Source organism: Capra hircus, chromosome 10, assembly GCF_001704415.2.
Source record: "Capra hircus breed San Clemente chromosome 10, ASM170441v1, whole genome shotgun sequence".
In the NCBI taxonomy this organism is placed as follows: Eukaryota; Metazoa; Chordata; class Mammalia; order Artiodactyla; family Bovidae; genus Capra; species Capra hircus.
The window spans coordinates 49,956,620-49,977,614 of NC_030817.1; the positions used below are offsets into that span (position 1 = coordinate 49,956,620).

General features: G+C 37.9%; 1 protein-coding gene across 7 annotated transcripts in view; it reads left to right on the forward strand.

The window, feature by feature from the left end:
- TCF12 (transcription factor 12) overlaps window positions 1-20,995 on the forward strand; it is a 390,660-nt gene that overhangs the window by 180,107 nt on the left and 189,558 nt on the right. For all 7 annotated transcript variants that reach the window (XM_018054262.1, XM_018054263.1, XM_018054259.1 and 4 more), the window contains one exon: window positions 9,340-9,442. In XM_018054262.1, coding sequence (XP_017909751.1) covers window positions 9,340-9,442 — 103 coding nt within the window. The remainder of the gene's footprint in view (window positions 1-9,339; window positions 9,443-20,995) is intronic.

Sequence of the window (20,995 nt, forward strand, 5' to 3'; positions counted from 1 at the left end):
ATTGTGCTTAAGCAGTGTTTCATCTGTTCATCATATTTTCTGAGGATCCTTTCCACCTCTGTAAGATTTTGATTCTTCTTATCCTCCCACGTAGTAGTTCAAGACTTGCTTTTCAGTCTGAGGTTTTGGTAATTCTGTGAAACCACTTCTTAGCATTCATAAAGAAAAAGTTACCTGGAGAGATTATTCATCCTCTCAAGAAAAACTTAAGCTCTTAGTTCGCTTGCGAAGTTCTGTGCTGGTCTCTTTTGTAGTGATAAAAAGGAATAAACTTTGTTGCCTTTAAGTAACTCATGGATCTGGATGACAAAACCCAGATCTATCAAGAAATTTTATTATTAACACCTGATCTATTTAAGAATAGCAGAACCTTAATGTATTGATTATTAAATAGCTTTTTCAGAGGTAGACCTGATTGATTAACTGAGAGCATTGTTCATTTTTCTTTCATTAAATGAACAGATTTCATTAGTCACATACTATGTGTTTGTTAATGTCCCTGTCACTAGTGATAGGATAATAAGTGATATAGACACAGTTCCTACTTTCACGTAACAAGCTATTGTGATGAGATCAACTCACTTGTCTTTTTCATAGATATAGAGATACTTTAAAGGATTTGTTTAAAAACTATAACTTGATATACATAGACATTTATTTCCTTGTCTGTCATAGGAGTAAGTCAGGAAATACAATTCAGTTCAGTTCAGTCGCTCGGTCGTGTCCGACTCTTTGTGACCCCATGAATCACAGCACTCCAGGCCTCCCTGTCCATCACCAACTCCGGAGTTCACTCAAACTCATGTCCATCGAGTGGGTTATACCATCCAGCCATCTCATCCTCTGTCATCCCTTTCTCCTCCTGCCCTCAATCCTTCCCAGCATCAGAGTCTTTTCCAGTGAGTCAGCTCTTTGTGAGGTAGCCAAAGTATTGGAGTTTCAGCTTTAGCATCAGTCCTTCAGTGAACAACTCCTTTAGGATGAACTGGTTGGATCTCCTTGCAGTCCAAGGGACTCTCAAGAGTCTTCTCCAACACCACAGTTCAAAAGCATCAATTCTTCAGCACTCAGCTTTCTTCACAGTCCAACTCTCACATCCATACACGACCACTGGAAAAACCATATCCTTGACTAGACAGACATTAGTCGGCAGAGTAATATTTCTGCTTTTTAATATGCTATCTAGGTTGGTCATAACTTTCCTTCCAAGGAGTAAGCATCTTTTAATTTTATGGCTGCAGTCACCATCTGCAGTGATTTTGGAGCCCAGAAAAATAAAGTCTGACACTGTTTCCACTGTTTCCCCATCTATTTGCCATGAAGTGGTGGGACCAGATGCCAGGATCTTTGTTTTCTGAATGTTGAGCTTTAAGCCAACTTTTTCACTCTCCTCTTTCACTTTCATCAAGAGGCTTTTTAGTTCCTCTTCACTTTCTGCCATAAGGGTGGTGTCATCTGAATGTCTGAGGTTATTGATATGGTCATATATGGATGTGAGAGTTGGACTGTGAAGAAAGCTGAGTGCCGAAGAATTGTTGGAGAAGACTCCTGAGAGTCCCTTGGACTGCAAGGAGATCCAACCAGTCCATTCTAAAGGAGATCAGTCCTGAGTGTTTATTGCAAGGAATGATGCTAAAGCTGAAACTCCAGTACTTTGGCCACCTCATGTGAAGAGTTGACTCATTGGAAAAGACCCTGATGCTGGGAAGGATTGTGGGCAGGAGGAGAAGGGGACGACCAAGGATGAGATGGCTGGATGGCATCACGGACTCGATAGACGCGAGTCTGAGTGAACTCCGGGAGTTGGTGATGGACAGGGAGGCCTGGCGTGCTGTGATTCATGGGATCGCAAAGAGTTGGACACGACTGAGCAACTGAACTGAACTGACTGAACTGATACTAGTTTTGGCCACTTAGAGCTATAGGATTTCAGTACTTGGTATGAAATCTTGTGGCTCTTTGAATACCAAAAATCTCTGGTTATTTGTTCAGTCCAGTTAGATAAGCTAGCACCTTATCAGCTTTCTTTCTGCTAATTATTGGGTGTTCTGTGGAAAAACTAATTGAACCTTTATGATATCTGAAGCCCTGCAGCATTTTAAGGATTTAGCAACTGAACCCTCTCATCCATCTGTCATTTATTGAGCACTTGCTATATATGTGACAAACATTGTTCTGGGGTGTAATTGTCAGAAAAAGAGACATGGTGCCTGCCTTTTCAGAATTTGTAAGACGTAACCATCTCTAACTGAGATGATAATAATAATGACTAGCATATATTGTGTTGCACATAGAAAAACTCTTTTAATCCCTATAACAACCTGTGAGATAAATATAGTATATCCCTATTTTACAGATAAAGAAGCTGAGGCAAGAAATGTTACTTTGTTTCAAGTCACACAGCTGGTATGTGACAAAGATGAAATGCAGGCCTGTTAGTCTGGCTCCAAGAATTCCACGTTTATCCACTATACCTATACTGTGCAATTATAGCATAATTATGGTATAATTTAAATGGATGATTAAATAGATAAATTCAGTAAGTGTGAGCAGTGATATGATGGTAATGCTTGCCACTATGGGAGCCGAAAATCAATTCACCCAGTTTGATTAGGGTCAGGGAAAGCTTTTCTGAGAAAGTAAATCTTTATTGAAAGAGCCTTTCTCCCCATCCCTTTTTATCTATTGAAAAGAATTGAAAATAATATTGTAAAATAGGATTAGACAGTGGTTTTCATACAAAGAAATAGCTGCATGGTTTAGGAAAAAAACCCTTTTTGGGAGAGTTCTCTGATGATTATGCCATATTTACTGGTTGAGTGAAATAAAATTTTTAAAAGAGCTATTTGAAACATTAGGCAGCAAAAAACGTTCTTGTGTTTTTTAGGAGACAGAGGACAGTAGATCTGTATTGTGTAAATAGCAGTAGCTGCTTTGTTTTTTAATCAGTTTGTTTATTATTTATGGCTGTGCCAGGTCTTTGTTGCTGCGTGGGCTTTTCTCTAGTTGTGGTGTGCGGGGCCTGCTCTCTAGTTGTGATGCTTGGACTTCTCATTGTGGCAGCTTCTCTTGTTGCAGAGCATAGGCTCTGGGGTTCATGGGCTTCCGTGGTTGTGTGCATGGGCCCAGTAGTTGTAGCTCCTGGACTCTAGAGCACAGGCTCAATAGTTGTGGCACACAGGCTTACTTTGCTCTGTGGCATGTGAGATCTTCCTAGATTGGGGATTGAACCCATGTCTGCTGCATTAGCTGGTGGATTCTTCACTACTGAGTCAGCAGGGAAGCCTTGTTTTGTTTCTGATAGAACAAAAGGTTGGTTTGCTTATGTGCTATTTAAATTAGTTGAAAAAGGATAGCAGCTTTAATTGATTGTTTTCTTATTGTGGCAAGGACTAAAGTTTCTAAATTCTGTACCATAAAATGAACATAGAGAAAAGTGTGAAATATTTTGTAGAATATACTTCATAATATTAAACTTTTTATGAAGGTTATGCATTCATAGATGGGAGTATTTAAAAATTGGAAATTGTAATTTAGATATTAAATACAGAATGAACAGTTTTTGTAAACTCTGTGTATCAACTGATTTTATCAGTGATTTATCTTTTGAGTGCTTCCCATTTTTATTTTAAGGCAGAAACTGTTTTTTAAGGGTGTGTTGGGAAGTATTTTTGTGGTTAGTAGCATACTTTGGCTACAAAGCTACTATGATAGATGATTCTGATAGTTCTGCTTGGTCTTCCATAATGTAGTGTTTATCATCTCATGTATGAAAATCTCATTTTTATTAATGAATATTATCTATTTTCCTGGTAAAACCATTTCCCAGAATTTAGGATCTTAATTAGGAGCTCTAGGGGGTCAGGTTTGGCTCCCTTTTATTACCACAGTGATGTTCTATCAGTTAAAAGTATGCATCATGAAAGTTCCGTATTTAATGATCTCACTGGTTTACTTTATATTCCATAATTGAAAAGGCATTCATTGTTCAGTACCAGTTGACTGATCTCCTTGGGCTCCATTCTAACAGTTGCTTGCTTGGCTTTCGTTCCTTTCTTGTTACTCCAACCTTTCCCTCTGGGTAGTCACCTTCTGCTCATTTTCTCCTGCCCTTTGATGTTCTGGCTATTCTGCTTCCTTCCTTGCTTTTCTATCAACTGCATTCAGCATTATACCTTTTGCCCTTCCTCCTAATAGCCATCCATGCTTTTTGCTTAACTATTTGTGGTACTTAAGGAGCCTGCTGTTTAAACTCTTGGTCAACCAACTCATTTCTTTCATTAAAGCTCTATTTGACATCTGTCTTCTACTGAAAACTAAATGGATGAGTACTTAACTACATGTATAAAAACATAATGTTACTCTAATTGCTTTAGATTTTTATGTTAACTTTGATATTTCCCCCTAATTTTTACTTACCTGGAAACTTACCATGTTTTAATGTAGTTCTGATTGGTGGGGTTGGGGTGGGGGGAACTCAGCTATCACCTTTGTAGACTTGAGTTTTTCTTTTCTATATATGAAAAAGATCTTTATTTCTAGATTGTCTAGATTTTTGCTGCTAGAAGTGTGGTGCATGGATAAGTAAGCATAACTATCACCAATTGGTTATAAATGCAGAATCTAACTGGAAGAGAAGAGTGAAAAAGCTGGCTTAAAACTCAGCATTCAAAAAAAAGATCATGGCATCTGGTCCCATCACTTCATGGCAGATAGTGGCAGAAACAATGGAAACAGTGACAGACTTTATTTTCTTGGGCACCAGAATCACTGCAGATGGTGACTGCAGCCATAAAATTAAAAAGACACTTACTTTGCCGACAAAGGTCTATCTAGTCAAAGCTATGGTTTTTCCAGTAGTCATGTATGGATGTAAGAGTTGGACCATAAAGAAAGCTGAGCGCCGAAGAACTGATGCTTTTGAGCTGTGGTGTTGGAGAACTCTTGAGAGTCCCTGGACTGCAGGGAGATCCAGGCAGTCCATCCTAACGGAAATCAGTCCTGAATATTCACTGGAAGGACTGATGCTGAAGTTGAAACTCCAATACTTTGGCCACCTGATGTGAATAACTGACTCATTGGAAAAAACCCTGATGCTGACAAAGATTGAAGACAAGAGGAGAAGGGGCTGATGAAGGATGAGATGCTTGGATGGCATCACCGACTCTATGGACATGAGATTGAGCAAGCTCCGAGAGTTGGCAATGGACAGGGAAGCCTGGTGTGCTGCAGTCCATGGGGTGGCAGAGTTGGACACAACTGAGTGACTGAAATGAACTAAACTAGTCAGTAGATATGAACATTGAGGTTTGCAAAGCACTGTTGTAGATATTACCCAGCTAGTTGACACAGTTAACATGCTGACTGAGAGATACCTATGTTCATTTTCTGGAACCTATCTTATTTAATTGTTTGTAAATTGTTTAAAAGTAATTTTCTGGGTGGGTATCACTTCCACTCGCAATAAACTGTGGAAAATTCTGAAAGAGATGGGAATACCAGACCACCTAATCTGCCTCTTGAGAAATCTGTATGCAGGTCAGGAAGCAACAGTTAGAACTGGACATAGAACAACAGACTGGTTCCAAATAGGAAAAGGAGTACGTCAAGGCTGTATATTGTCACCCTGCTTATTTCACTTATATGCAGAGTACATCATGAGAAACGCTGGACTGGAAGAAACACAAGCTGGAATCAAGATTGCCGGGAGAAATATCAATAACCTCAGACATTCAGATGACACCACCCTTATGGCAGAAGGTGAAGAGGAGCTAAAAAGCCTCTTGATGAAAGTGAAAGAGGAGAGTGAAAAAGTTGGCTTAAAGCTCAACATTCAGAAAATGAAGATCATGGCATCTGGTACCATCACTTCATGGGAAATAGATGGGTAAACAGTAGAAACAGTGTCAGACTTTATTTTCTGGGGCTCCAAAATCACTGCAGATGGTGACTGGAGCCATGAAATTCAAAGATGCTTACTCCTTGGAAGAAAAGTTATTACCAACCTAGATAGTATATTCAGAAGCAGAGACATTACTCTGCTGACTAATGTCTGTCTAGTCAAGGCTATGGTTTTTCCTTTGGTCATGTATGGATGTGAGAGTTGGACTGTGAAGAAGGCTGAGCACCGAAGAATTGATGCTTTTGAACTGTGGTGTTGGAGAAGACTCTTGAGAGTCCCTTGGATTGCAAGGAGATCCAACCAGTCCATTCTGAAGGAGATCAGCCCTGGGATTTCTTTGGAAGGAATGATGCTAAAGCTGAAGCTCCAGTACTTTGGCTACCTCATGTGAAGAGTTGACTCATTGGAAAAGACTCTGATGGGAGGGATTGGGGGCAGGAGGAGAAGGGGACAACCGAGGGTGAGATGGCTGGATGGCATCAGTGACTCGATGGACGTGAGTCTGCGTGAACTCCGGGAGTTGGTGATGGACAGGGAGGCCTGGCGTGCTCCGATTCATGGGGTTGCAAAGAGTTGGACACGACTGAGCGACTGAACTGAACTTATCACTTCCACTATGAGGAAGCAATGATAAGAATAGTCTCAAACAGTAGCCAGTCCAAGTTTTTCAAGTAAGGTCCTGGCATACATTCCTGGAAAAGGAAATGGCAACCCACTGCAGTATTCTTGCCTGCAGATTTCCATGGACAGAGGAGCCTGGCAGTCTGCAGTCCATAAGGTTGCAGAGTCTAACACTACTGAGTGGCTCTCACTTGGCATATATCAATCTAATGCTGACAAACATTTAAAGTCCAGTTTCATTGTTCCATCCTCCATCATCGCTTTGCATTTGGATGAAGACACCTTCCCTGGTAGCTCAGACAGTAAAGCGTTTGCCTACAATGCGGGAGACCCAGGTTCGATCCCTGAGTCGGGAACATCCCCTGGAGAAGGAAATGGCAACCCACTCCAGTACTCTTGCCCAGAGAATCCCATGGACTGAGGAGCCTGGTAGGCTACAGTCCATGGGGTCACAAAGAGTCGGAAATGACTGAGTGACTTCACTTCACTTCCATTCTTTTAGGCTGTGGCTTTTCAAAAATTCTATACATTAAGGTGAACCTTTGAGATATTTAAAAAAATTCAAATTTCTATTTAATTTTTGTCTTATATGAATGAAATTATGGCTTACTGAAATTTGAAATGAGTTACATCAAATTTCACTATTAACACTATGGTTAATAGTGCATGTTTATGAGTAAACAGATACTGAGGGCCTATATTCAAATCTTGTTTGTATGTGATGACACAGGTATAGATCCTCTGTGGTATAATATGACAATCTCAGATTTTATTAGTAGACTAAGATATAATCTTGTGTAACTTCTGTACTGTTCCCCGCTATATGTGGGTACACGTGGATAATAGATAGTACTTACTGTTTTTTATGATTGATAGAAAAATAATTGTTGTGTTTTCTGAACATATATTAATAGGGGCTTAGAGTCTTTGCTTAACTGCAATATATGTGATGTATAAAGTTAATGTGTATAAAAGTCATTTGATGATACCCTGAAACTTAGATTTATTTATATACTTGTACTTTAGAGTTTTAAATTTTTTAAATGTTTTTATTTTTATAGTCATAAAGGGGGAAAGCTCTTTTTATTATACTTCAAGAATGAAGAGAACTGAGAATATACAAAATTAATCTTTTATTATCCTTTAACATTGAAATGAAGTGTGAACAGCATGGATGACCTACAGATGCATTTCTTTTGGCATTTTTCAAGAGTAATAGTTATTTGATGCTGATAAGTAATATTTCAGGAGTTTTCTTAAGCTTTATTGTCTTATTTGACTCTATACCTAAGAATGACAGTGGGAGGGAGGAAAATGCTGAGATAAATGTGAGATAGTAGGATGTCACTTAGCACTTCAAAAGTGTTTAATTTTGAGCAACAAAAGTAAACTGCAAGGAGTGACCTTAGCCAGGAGCCATTCTGTTTTGTATATAGCTCCTGCTGCCTGTGGCTGTGACAGACAGGACTCTGGTTGTGGTTACCAGAGGACACTTTTGTAGTCATAACCAAGTTGTAAATGTCACCAATATTCTTTCTGAATGTCTATCACATGTGTATCAGTGATTCTAAAGTAGATAAAAATGAAACACAGATTCATTTGGGAGTTAGCACTCCCAGCAGATTAGTTTTAAACTGAATAGCAGGAGTTGTGACATGCATCCAGAAGCAATTGTAATGATTTGACAGTTATTTAGCCCTCAATTCCTAGCCCTTTGGTTGAACTGACAGCATCCCTGCAAAGATAGTGAGGCCTGTTTCAGCCCCATTAATGTCTTCTTGAATGTTAGCCTGCAGTCTGGGTAATGATAAATGTTCAGTGATTGATGATTTTATAGTCCCAGGGGATTCTGGGTCGCTTCTGTGAGCCAAGGCAGTGAGTTTTTCTTCTTGTTTGGGCCTCTTGTAAGATTTTCTGATCTTTACTAAAATCGCTTTAAGTTGGCAAAAGGGTAGGTACCACCTACACTTTAAGTAGGGTTCAGAATCTCATACAGAAAGTATGATTTTGGAGGTGATGCTGTACTTAGTATGTATAAGAATCTGAGAACCAGAACAGTTATAATCCACTGAGCTTTTGTAACATTTACTTTATTTGTAAACTTTGGTATCTTTTAGGCTCCTTTGCTTTTAAAAAGCATGTTTTAAGTTATAAGGATTAATTTAGTAACAGCCGTTGTGAAATAATAGCACTAGCTTTATTGTTTTCATGGTGTTTGCTGTTTCATTTTCTAGATTCTTAAGAAATTAACTATCTTTGTGTTTTCTATTTTACATGGCTCAGTTTTTATAAGAGTATACATGGCTCAGTATATAAAGTTATTATACTAGTATTAAAAGGAATATAAGCAGATCATCTTTTACTAAATGTTTGTTTGGCGTTTAGAAAAGGATTCATTTCTAGTATATTGATTTTCGATTATTTTTAACATCTTAAGTAAATCTTATAATTGCCCAACCCTTTATTGATAGGGTGTATGGAGGCAGAGAAAGGAGGATAAATGTTTTTCTAGTTTATTTTAACTCATAAGTATACGTTCTTAGTTCATCCATTTAGAATTTTACTTTCGGGGATATAAAGAGATCATAGCGCTAATTTTTTTTTAAATGTATATAGGAACTTTTTGACTTTAAAATCTTAAAAAGAATAAAAGCAGCACTTCTGTTTAGTTTTTCAAGTAATGAACCAGAAACTTGGTTAGGAATGACCATTTGTAAGTCTGTATATTAATTAGATGAGTGTCATTATGCTCAATTAGCAGGACTGCCAAATAATCTTTTTAATACTCCGGTCTTTTTTTTTTTTTCCCCCTCTAGGGTTTTACAGACAGCCCTCATTACAGTGATCACTTGAATGACAGTCGTTTAGGGGCCCACGAAGGCTTGTCCCCAACACCTTTCATGAACTCAAATCTAATGGGTAAGTTGGTAATTCTCTGCAAGTAGTCTTCACAAAGCCTCTTGGATCAGAGACATTTTTTTTATCCCCTTGTCCAGGAAGGACACATAAGTATCTAAAAGAAACTTCCTAAGTTTCTAGGAGCATCTGGGTTTTCTCTATTCAGCCAAGTTTGCGGGGCAAGCGTTCAGAAATGTGGGTCCTTCTCTTAGAGCTTTATTGTCATTGCTATCAGTAAAGGAAGCAGCAGTGTTTTAACTGTCAGTGTTGGCAGTGTCTGTGACACCAAGCTTTATATATTTTGTACCTTCTGAGCAGAGAAGCATTTCAGAGACATTTGCTTTTAATTTACTATTTGTCTTAACAGTTGTATTTGTGTGGTAAATAAAAATATGACAGCAGTGATTTTAGGCAAATTTTATGCATGTTGGACAATATTTCTTTTGACAGTTTGATAAAAACTTAATAGTACATTTAAATATTGCAGCATTTGTTTTAAGCACTTTGGTTCATATTGAGGATTTAAAATTTTTTCTTTTTCTGTAGTAAATTTGCATTTTGAATGACATTACCGACCGCCTAAAACTGATTATTTTTGTCATAACCTTTAAAGTTAACCATTCTCTGTATCTCCCCCTCCTCCCGGCAAACCTGCCCTCCCTTCCTCTCACTCTCTCTGCTCTCTCTTTCTTGTATCAAAGTTTATAGCTATTCAATCTGAAATGAGGAGCCCTCAAATTTTTCCCTGAGTTTGGATGCCACTCTTTTTTTTAAGTGATACTTTTACCTTTCTGCAGAACTTGATTCAAAAGAATCCGTTTTATGACATTATTTTTTCCATCTTGTTTATGCTGGGTCTAAGCACATTACAAAAGCTTTATTTAATCTGTCTTATTGGTTGTCAGTGGCGTCATGTTAATATGGAAGGTTTGTGTAATTGACATTGATTTCATTACTTATTCTATTTCTTAAGGACATGACCTATATTGTGGTCTTAGAATTGTCCTTTTAAGACACAGCCATGCTAATCTAAGTGGATTACCCAAATCCAAAATCCTGGTGGTCGGCAATTTCTTTATAAATTGTTTTATTTTGCACAGTCTTTGTTTGTTTCCCTTATCCTCCATAAAGTGTGGTGGAGACAGATTCAGATGTGGATTTTGCCTAAGGCAGTTACCATTTTAAAGCCAGAGTCATTGAGTATGTGGTAAATATTGTATTCAGAATGACAATTTGTTTCAACCATAAATGAAACTGGGAATCCTGGTATTAAATATATTATCATCTAGGTAAAAATCAGGATTAAATTTAGAACAAAATAATTATCCTTGCATTAGGCTAGGGAAAACTTTCTATTTTTAAAATTTTTTATTGAACTTGCTATCAAAAAGTAAAATAGATGTGATACTCCAAATAGTTTCCTTTTGTAGTATATCTTTTCCCAAGTAGTATTTAATTTATAGTAAGTGTGGTAGACCAAACTATAGGCACTGTTTTTGTAATTTTACATTGAACTAAGCTTTCTTAATTAGGTATATAACTGAATTGTGAAAACTCAGAAATTGTCCTTTTTTATATTAATGCTCTTACTTTCATTTTTAGTTTACAGAGCTTACTCTTTAGAAGAATTGCATCATTACTGTAGCTTTGAGCAAAGGTGACAAAATTGTGAGGGTACATTTTCATTATACATTTTAACTATCTAAGCTTAAAAATGTTAATTTACTTTTAAGAAAGGGGGAATGACCTTGAAAAGGTTAGACAGATAGATTCAAAAGAATTGCAGTGATCTAGGCAATATCTGATTTACTACACTTCCTTTTATTTTTAGTAAAAATGATCAAATGAGATATCTAACTGTTGAGTCCAAGCAATCTGCATGACAATAGCTAGCTTTGGGAAATGAATGTCCTTTAAATTGCAGAGCAGCTCCAACCAGCAGCAATTAATCCCACTTGGTGTGAGTTGAATTGAGCTAACACCCTAGAAGGTGGGTCTGTAGCACTCAGTAGAGTTACAGTGGATAGATTCACTTTGTTAGCCATTTGATAATTTTAGGGGAGTTTTCAGGCTGAAAACCTGCAGTGTTAAAGCAGGACTGAGATGTACCTGGCAGTATTAGCAGTATTTGCAACTGTTGATACCTAATCATCATAATAGATAAAACTTTCAGAGTGATTCTGTGAATGACGAGTGCTGAGAAACAGTTACAACTAACTGGAAAGCAGTAACATATTTCATCATTGATGTCAACATATAAAAACACCATTTAAGCGAGGGTGGGGGGCAGTGAAATTGTACATCTAGGGAATGTTGTTTTTCGTATTATGTTCAGCCATAATAAGCACATTTGCCTGAAGAAATAGTGGATTGTAAAGTGCTACTGTCTTTCATGATGGAGCTCTCAAACACTAATGATTTTGTACATTGCAAAAATGTGAAATTTTTTCTAACAAGGGTTGATAATGATTCAATAATGAACAATTTGCCATAGAAACATGCACTTCTATATTCATTTAGATATTTTGAAGCATTTTACACAGGAAGGAAAGCTATTATGTTGAATCAGTTAGTGTTTCTTTCTAATGAATTCCAGAATTATCCTGTTGATTTGTCAGTATGGAAAAGCATTTCTTTCTTATGTTTCAAGTGAAATAAGTACATCCTTTTGGCATATCACTAAGTAATTAGCATCAAACATTTCTGTATTATAGTAAAACTGCACAGCAGTGAATTGCAGTAGTATCACCAAATCGTCTTATTTACTTCTAGCCTCTTCCAACTTTGGTCCATTATTCTACTCTTGGGCCCTTCATTGATTTCATTAATATTTGTTTCCCTTTACCTATTGTTGATTAGATGTATTTTTGGTGATGGTAGGACCGTTTTATTAATTGGACATAGGGACAAATTACTTAATAGAATTGCATCCCTTTGGTTTCCAAGTTATTGTAAACTGCTCTTACCTGTCTATCCCCCATGTCTATTAAAGCTTTACTTATTTTAGACGCTATGTGCATGTGTTGTCAATGGTAAACTTGATAGTACCCTCTGTTTTTTTTTTTTTTTTCCTGACACCTTTTGTGTTCCTTTCTGAATCCTGTTTTGCCTCTAGAGATGTTTGGTTAATATTTTTATCTCTTAAAAACCAGAAACAACATATGGTAGTATAGAAAAAGTACAGGACTGAGAGTTAAAAGATCTGGATTGTAATTTAGATCTTGAAAAATAACCTTTATCTTTCAGATAAGGTTTTCCTGGATAGTCTAAAAGTTTCTGTAGCTCTAGAATTTTATTATTTCTGTAACCTTATGCAATATCTTTTATTCAACCCTGGAAAAGGCTACAACTAGAATTCTAATTGGTTTTGTGCAAATGATAAAACTAAGGTGCAAGAAAATTGTGTTTCTTTTCCTGAGGACATAGAGTCAGTAAGTGGCAAAACAAAACCCATGTCCTCTGACTCCTAATCAAGTATTCTTTCCATTAGGCACATTAGGCATATAAAGTATTAGTTCTTTCTATGTAATGCCTTCAGGGTTTTACTAGCTCAGCATTTTCTTGAACTGTAAGTATGGAGACACAGCTTTTGAGAGGTAATGATGAAGGAAAGTTCCATAGTGACATAACTTTGGGAAGCAATATATCACATGTCCCCTCTTAAAGATTCAGATTGTACTTTGAAATATTAAAGACACTGGGGAAAACCGGGGTAGCTTATTTGTGCTCAGCCCATCATATTCCAGATTCAGATGATGCACAGAAGTCTTTTAAAATGAAAAAGCATCATTACCCTGTGGGGAACTAGTTTTCCATGGAGGACACACTGGGACAATTGTAGCTTGTGTTAGAGGTGTGTGTGCATGCACGCACAGTTGTGTCTGACTCTTCGACCCCGTGGACTACAGCCTGCCAGCCTCCTCTGTCCATGTGATCATCCCGGCAAGAATACTGGAATGGGTTGCCATTTCTGATAATGCAGTAGTTCAGTTCAGTTCAGTTGCTCAGTCGTGTCCAACTTTTTGTGACTCCATGAATTGGAGCACGCTAGGCCTCCCTGTCCATCACCAACTCCCGGAGTTCACTCAGACTCATGTCCATCGAGTCAGTGACGCCATCCAGCCATCTCATCCTCTGTCATCCCCTTCTCCTCCTGCCCCCAATCCCTCCCAGCATCAGGGTCTTTTCCAATGAGTCAACTCTTCACATGAGGTGGCCAAAGTACTGGAGTTTCAGCTTTAGCATCATTCCTTGCAATAAACACTCAGGACTGATCTCCTTTAGAATGGACTGGTTGGATCTCCATGCAGTCCAAGGGACTCTCAGGAGTCTTCTCCAACACCACAGTTCAAAAGCATCAATTCTTTGGCGCTCAGCTTTCTTCACAGTCCAACTCTCACATCCATACATGACCGCTGAAAAAACCATAGCCTTGACTAGACAGACCTTAGTCAGCAAAGTAATGTCTCTCTGCTTTTTAATATGTTATCTAGGTTGGTCATAGCTTTCCTTCCAAGGAGTAAGCGTCTTTTAATTTTATGGCTGCAGTCACCATCTGCAGTGATTTTGGAGCCCCCAAAAATAAAGTCTGACACTGTTTCCACTGTTTCCCCATCTATTTGCCATGAAGTGATGGTACCAGCTGCCATGATCGTCATTTTCTGAATGTTGAGCTTTAAATCAATTTTTTCACTCTACTCTTGCACTTTCATCAAGAGGCTTTTTAGTTCCTCTTCACTTTCTGCCATAAGGGTGGTGTCATCTGCCTATCTGAGGTTATTGATATTTCTCCCGGCAATCTTGATTCCAGCTTGTGCTTCCTCTAGCCCAGCGTTTCTCATGATGTACTCTGCAAATAAATTAAATAAGTAGGGTGACAATATACAGCCTTGACATACTCCCTTTTCCTATTTGGAACCAGTCTGTTGTTCCATGTCCAGTTCTAACTGTTGCTTCCTGACCTGCATACAGGTTTCTCAAGAGGCAGGTCAGGTGGTCCGGTATTCCCATCTCTTTCAGAATTTTCCACAGTTTGTTGTGATCCACACCGTCAGAGGCTTTGGCATAGTCAATAAAGCAGAAGTAGATGTTTTTCTGGAACTCTCTTGCTTTTTTGAGATGTGGGTTCAATTCCTGGGTCGGGAAGATCCCCTGGAAAAGGAAGTGGTTTTCCCCTAGAAAATCCCACAGAGAAAGGAGCCTAGTGGACTACAGTCCATGGGGTCGCAAAGAGTTGGACGTGACTGAGCCCTACTGCAGTGGGTAGCCATCCCTTTCTCCAGGGAATCTTCCCGACCAGGGATTGAATCCAGGTCTCCTGCCTTGCAGGCAGATTTCTTTATTGTTTGAGCCACCAGGGAATCCCTATTACAGGTTACCTTATCCTTAGTGGTTTGGAATGTTTTCTTTCAGTGCATATATGCACTTTATTTCTAGCTACTGTCTTCCAGAAATAATTTCTTCCCATGCCCCTACCCTGCATCCTCAGTTTGAAAAGCTTCCTCTTTACATAGTTAAAATGACTTGATAGCAGTTCTTTCTGAAACCATTCCTGTAACCTGAGATGAGCTAATGGTTTCCTTTTTGTCCAGTCTGCTGCTGCTGCTGCTGCTGCTAAGTTGCTTCAGTTGAGTCCAACTCTGTGTGACCCCATAGATGGCAGCCCACCAGGCTCCCCCATCCCTGGGATTCTCCAGGCAAGAACACTGGAGTGGGTTGCCATTTCCTTCTCCAATGCAGGAAAATGAAAAGTGAAAGTGAGGTCGCTCAGTCGTGTCCCACTCTTCGAAACCCCATGGACTGCAGCCTACCTGGCTCCTCCGTCCATGGGATTTTCCAGGCAAGAGTACTGGAGTGGGTTGCCATTGACTTCTCCTTTTGCTCAGGTCTAGGAGAGACCAAACTAGTACCTGACATTGAAAAAGGTTTCAGAGTTTCAGGGGTACTCCTGTGTAGACCCAGGTCCCTTTTATCTGAGTAATCATTCCCGGAGTGATGTATATAAGAGAAATAAATAATTGCTGAAAAGAGATGCCAAGATTTCAGAAGATAGAGGGGGAAATATTTGATTAGGACTTTATTTTGAAAGCAGAAACTTCAGTTAGAAAGTAATATTAATAAAGCAAAATTTATATTATATTTAAGTGAGCAAAGAATTAATTGTTGAACTTTTTATTGTATTTTTTTTCTTCAGAAAAATTTTATGGTAGTATAGAAAATGTCTTTTACTTCACATTTGAACCTTGTTAATTTTCTCTTCAGTTATTAACTGACTCTTAATTCATTAAGGTCTTAATCCATCAGTGGCTTTTGTGTATATTTAAAGGATTCTTTGGGCTTCCCTTGTGGCTCAGCTGGTAAAGAATCCGCCTGCAGTGTGGGAGATCTGGGTTCTATCACTGGGTTGGAAAGATCCCCTGGAGAAGGGAAAGGCCACTCACTCCAGTATTCTGGCCTGCAGAATTCCCTGGATTATACAGTCCATGGGGTCGCACTTGTTGGAATTTTTAGTCCTTTGCATGGTTTTTGGCTTTCAGTGAATTTCTTTTGTATTTGCGTTGTACCTCTGGGTCAGGAAGATCCCTGGAGGAGGGCATGGCAACCTACTCCAGTATTCTTGCCTGGAGAATCCCATGGACAGAGGAGCCTGGGAGGCTACAGTCCGTGGTTCTCAGAGTCAACACTACTGAGCAGTTAACACTTTCACTTTCACTTTTCATGGGTTATTTAGCAAAAGATTGACCAACAATGCCATTGACTCATATCTCACTGATATTTTTTTCTAAGTTATCTGTCTTTAGTGAATATTTTCATCAGGCCACAATGTTGGCTGAACTCTGCAACCTTGCAAAATGGTATTTCCACTGACTTATATAAAGATGATCACCTTTATTTTTATTTACCTGGTTCATTTGTTCATCATCGCTTGTGTGTATATTCTCTGTGGTCAGCAGTAATCTTCAGTAATCTGCACAATTTCATAGTGGATCAGTGGCATAGATCTGTTAAATGATTCTTCCTTGAATCTTCCTGTTGTTTGTGTCTGATTCTCAACGAGTGAATCTGAATTCTGAGGATATTCTGAGTTCTGCTTTTAGTGGGGTGGGTGAAAGAGGCTGTGGTTGCTTGGTTACTGGAGAACAAAAGCATTATACTTTTTTATTAAGAAACTTCTGTAAACCTGACAGTTTTCCTTGATGTATATAATCTCAGAACCACACCATGGCACACATGAGTGTTTGTGACCCTGTTTTGATAGGGAAAGTCCTAGAGCAGGATCATCAGACTGTGGCTTCGATGTGGTAATGCTTCAGATTCACTGCTTATGGTTGTAATAATATCTATATCATCTACTATAGGTTCTCTGAGTATTTTGTTAAAAATAAGTCCTAATTAAGTGTTAACTAAATTCTCATAGAATTTGCTCTGGAATGGATCTTACAGGTCATCTGGCTCAATGGTTCTCAGTTGGGAGTGTTGAAAGATATGTGATTGTCGTAAGAACTGGGAGTAGGGAAGAGGTGTGCCTGGTACTCCTTATACCTTGAAAATTCTGGTAGTTTTCAAAGTGAAGACTTAGTCCTATGTTCGTTAGTGGTCATAATGTTTATGGAAGCTTTAATTAGCTACCAGATGAAAGTGAATTTTTTAAAAATTTGAAAGCATATCCTGAATTGCTTTGGCTTCAGTTACAGAAATGTTACCGTTTGAGGTATTCATGGTAGTTATCATTCAGTTGAATAGCTGTTGTACTGTGTTACTGCTACTTAGTAAGCCTCACATTTTAGTTAAAGTCCCTCAAAAAACTTGCTTAATTTTAGTGTCCACTATTTTTGTTATCACCTCCACATATCAGGTTATTTCTTTTTTTCTTAAAAAATTCAGATTTTGCTTTTCATAGCTCACGTTTTCTATGACTTCCAGGTTGAATTTGTTTTGGTGGTGGTGTTACTTGGAATTTTAGGTTTTTAAAAGTAGCAGTATTTGCTGTTTTACTTGTATGGGGGAGTTTTCTTGTATATATTACTATATTTTCAGTAAATACTGTCCTCTTAAAAATATTTTTTGGCTAGTGGCATATGCATGGTGTAGTGTGATGAAGTATGTAACAATCATTCTTAAGTTGCATGCTTGTTTTTCTCTTTGAGACTACCTCTGGAGAGTTGTCAGACTCCCCAGATTATATGAAATTTCTAGGGAGTCACAATTAAATGGGAGTAGAGTTCAAGGCCACTTCATAGCAAATTAAATCAATTAGTTTTATTTATAGCTATAAATTTTATTAATTTTTATTACATATTTTTCTATACTGATCCCTGAGATCAGGGGTTAGCAAACTTTTTTTTTTTGCAAGAAGCCAGATAATAAATAATTTAGTGTTTACAGCCCAGAAGGCAAAATCAATGGTACTCTGTAGGTACTTATATAACCATTTAAAAATGTGAAAAACTATTTTTAGCTCATGAGCTGCAAAAATAATAGTTGGTGGCCTGGATTTTCTTTGCTGGCTGTAGTTTGCCAATCTTGTTCTAAATAATTCAACCAACAACAACAAAAAAACAGCAACACTTAATTTTTTGATAAGATAAATCATATACTTGAAATTGTGTGGAATGAACCAGGATTGTTTTGGGGGTTTTTTGTTTGTTTTTGTTTTTTAATATCAGACATGGTGATTGGTGGTTGTGGTGGTGGTAAATTATTTATAAAATTCCAGGGCTACATTGCCTCAATCCAGAATGGTAAGTTACTCATTAGGTGAGTTGTTTTCCTCTTGTTTTGTCTTCAAATGTGAAATTAAAAGTTGCTTTTTAAGGCAAATGTCAGATTTCCTTATCTGAAACCTTGTTATTCCCTTGCTTTCCTGTACTTCTGGAAATTTTAAAAAATCTCTTTCTCAAAATAGTAGTATGAAACTGTAGCTGTAGTGAATTGAACCTACCACATTAGGACAGGAAAAAGGAAAACTTAGGCAGCTTGGTGATGTGGCAGTGAAGCTGCTTTTCAGAGAGAAATCTTCAGAGAAGCACTGTGGAGAAAGGTCTGTAGAAAGAACCCATGATGAGAAGATAAGGTGAGAATGGCACAGTCATCAGAATAGTACTGTTGCCTTAGTGAGAATCTGCACTCCCAACTGGGGGACATCCCCAAAGATGTATGCAATAAAAATATTACCACATTCTCTAGCTTGCATCTCAACATTTTTTGTAAAATTAATGTAAATTATGGATTTTTGTTACAGTTTATAGAATATATAAGATATATATATAAAAAGATTTGATCCCTGAGTCGGGAAGATCCCCTGGAAAAGGAAATAACAATCCAATCTTGCCTGGAGAATTCCATGGACCGAGGAGCCTGGCAGGTTACCGTCCATGGCGTTGCCAAGAGTTGGACACAACAGAGTGACTAACATGACAACATAGAATATATATTTAAAGTTTTTCATATACAGGGCTTAATGTTTTATGTTTGAGAAGATTTCTGACTTGATATCCTATTCAATTTAAGGCTCTCTTTTACCTGTGATTTAAGAAAATGTAGTGTTCTATTTATGTGGTCATTTTTATAAATGTTTCTCAGGTTTACATGACATGAAATATGGTTACACCAGTGAATCTCATCTACTTTTTATTTTTCTTTTATACATACTAATGGTTTCAAGGAATTTAAATTGTGCAGTCCTTTAATGACAGGATTAAGTGCAGAGTGTTTTTACTCTTGGTGTGTGTGTGTGCACGTGCATGCATGCATACATGCACATCTGGGTATTTAGACAAGATAGATAGGAGCACATTAAACATGAACTTTTGTTTTAATTATTTTACAGTAAGATTTCACTCAGATGTCTTCTAAAAAAATTGTAAGTATTATCTTTAGGTATTTTACAAAGTTACTAGAAAACGTCTTCAAGTACAGGCATAGTAGCAGGTATCTGCTTGTAATTTACCTTTCCCTAGAGTTATTGGAGGGACATATGTATACATACACTCCTAATTTGAATGTCATTATATGTATCCTCTGTTTCTGTTTACATCTTTTTAAAAAATGTGTCTCTGACCTCTTTGGTCACACTTGCTATACTGAACAGTTTTAGGACATTGCAGCTCATCTGAACTTCCCAGCTGTTTTCTTCATACAGTGTGCTTTTAACTTTTCAGTTTACCATGATCACTTAGAAAGAAAACAGTACCCCAGATGTACTTATGAAAATGAATTTTCACTGAAAAATACGTTGTGACTCTGCATATCTCCACCAGTAAGGAATTTAACTTAAGAATGTAAAGAAAAATGTCCATTGGGAATTTAAAATGATACAGCCATTCTAGAAGACTCTTTGACAGTTAATTCATCATATAACTAAAATGCAGTTACCATATAACTCAGCAGTTGCACTCATCCCAGGGAAATGAAAATTTCTGTTCCCACAAAAATTTGAACATGAAAGGTCATAGCACTTTCATTCATAGTAGCCAAAACTGGAAGCAGTCCAAATGTCTCTCACTCAGTAAATGGTTAAACAAACTGTGGTATACTCGTACGATGGAATACTATTCAGCAGTAATAAGGATAATCAGTATAATAATTGAGATTGATGTTGAGTGAGTTAGGCTGAGTGGAGGGAAAAAAAAAAACCACTCAAAAGATTACATACTGTTTGATTCCATCTATATCAAAGATGTCACCTTCTATATCAGTTCAGTTCAATTCAGTTGTGTCTGACTCTGCAACCCCATGGACTGCAGCATGCCAGGCCTCCCTGTCCTTCACCAGCTCCTGCAGTTTACTCAAATTCATGTCCGTTGAGTCAGTGATACTGCACTTGAAATGGCAGACTTACAGAATTAAGAAGAAATTGTTGGTTGCCAGAGGTTAGGGAGACAGGAGGATGTGACTATAAAGGGCATCAGGAGGATCTTTGTGCTGATTGAACTGTTCTGTATCATGATATGGTGATGAATATCTGAACCTTCATCTGTGGTGGAATTATTATAGAACCAACTACATTTGTGTGCACACATAGATTTTTGAAAAATTGGGGAAATCTGAACAAGATCCGTAGATTGTAGCAATGTTTGTATCCTGGTTGTGATACTAACAGATGAAGGAAAATATGTGAAAGGGGACCCAAGATCTCTCCATTATTTCTTACACCTGTGTGTAAAGCTATAGTTACCTCTAGAGAGAAGTTTTACCTTTACTGTTTGGGGCTTCCCTGATGGTCCAGTGACGATTTCACCTTGCAGTACAGAGGGTGCAGGTTCGATCTCTGGTCAGGGAGCTAAGATCTCACATGCCTCAAGGCCAAAAAAACAAAACATAAGATCCCCTGTGGAAGGGAATGGCTACCCACTCCAGTATTCTTGCCTGAATACTGAACTCTATGGACAGAGGAGCCTGATGGGCTATATATAGTCCATGGAGTCACAGAGTCCAACATGACTGAGCAACTAACACTTCACTTCAAACAAACATCAGAAGCAATACTGTAACAAATTCAGTAAACTTTTAAAAAATGGTCCACATTCAAAAAATCTTTTTAAAAATATGTATACAAATAGATAGCTGAATATA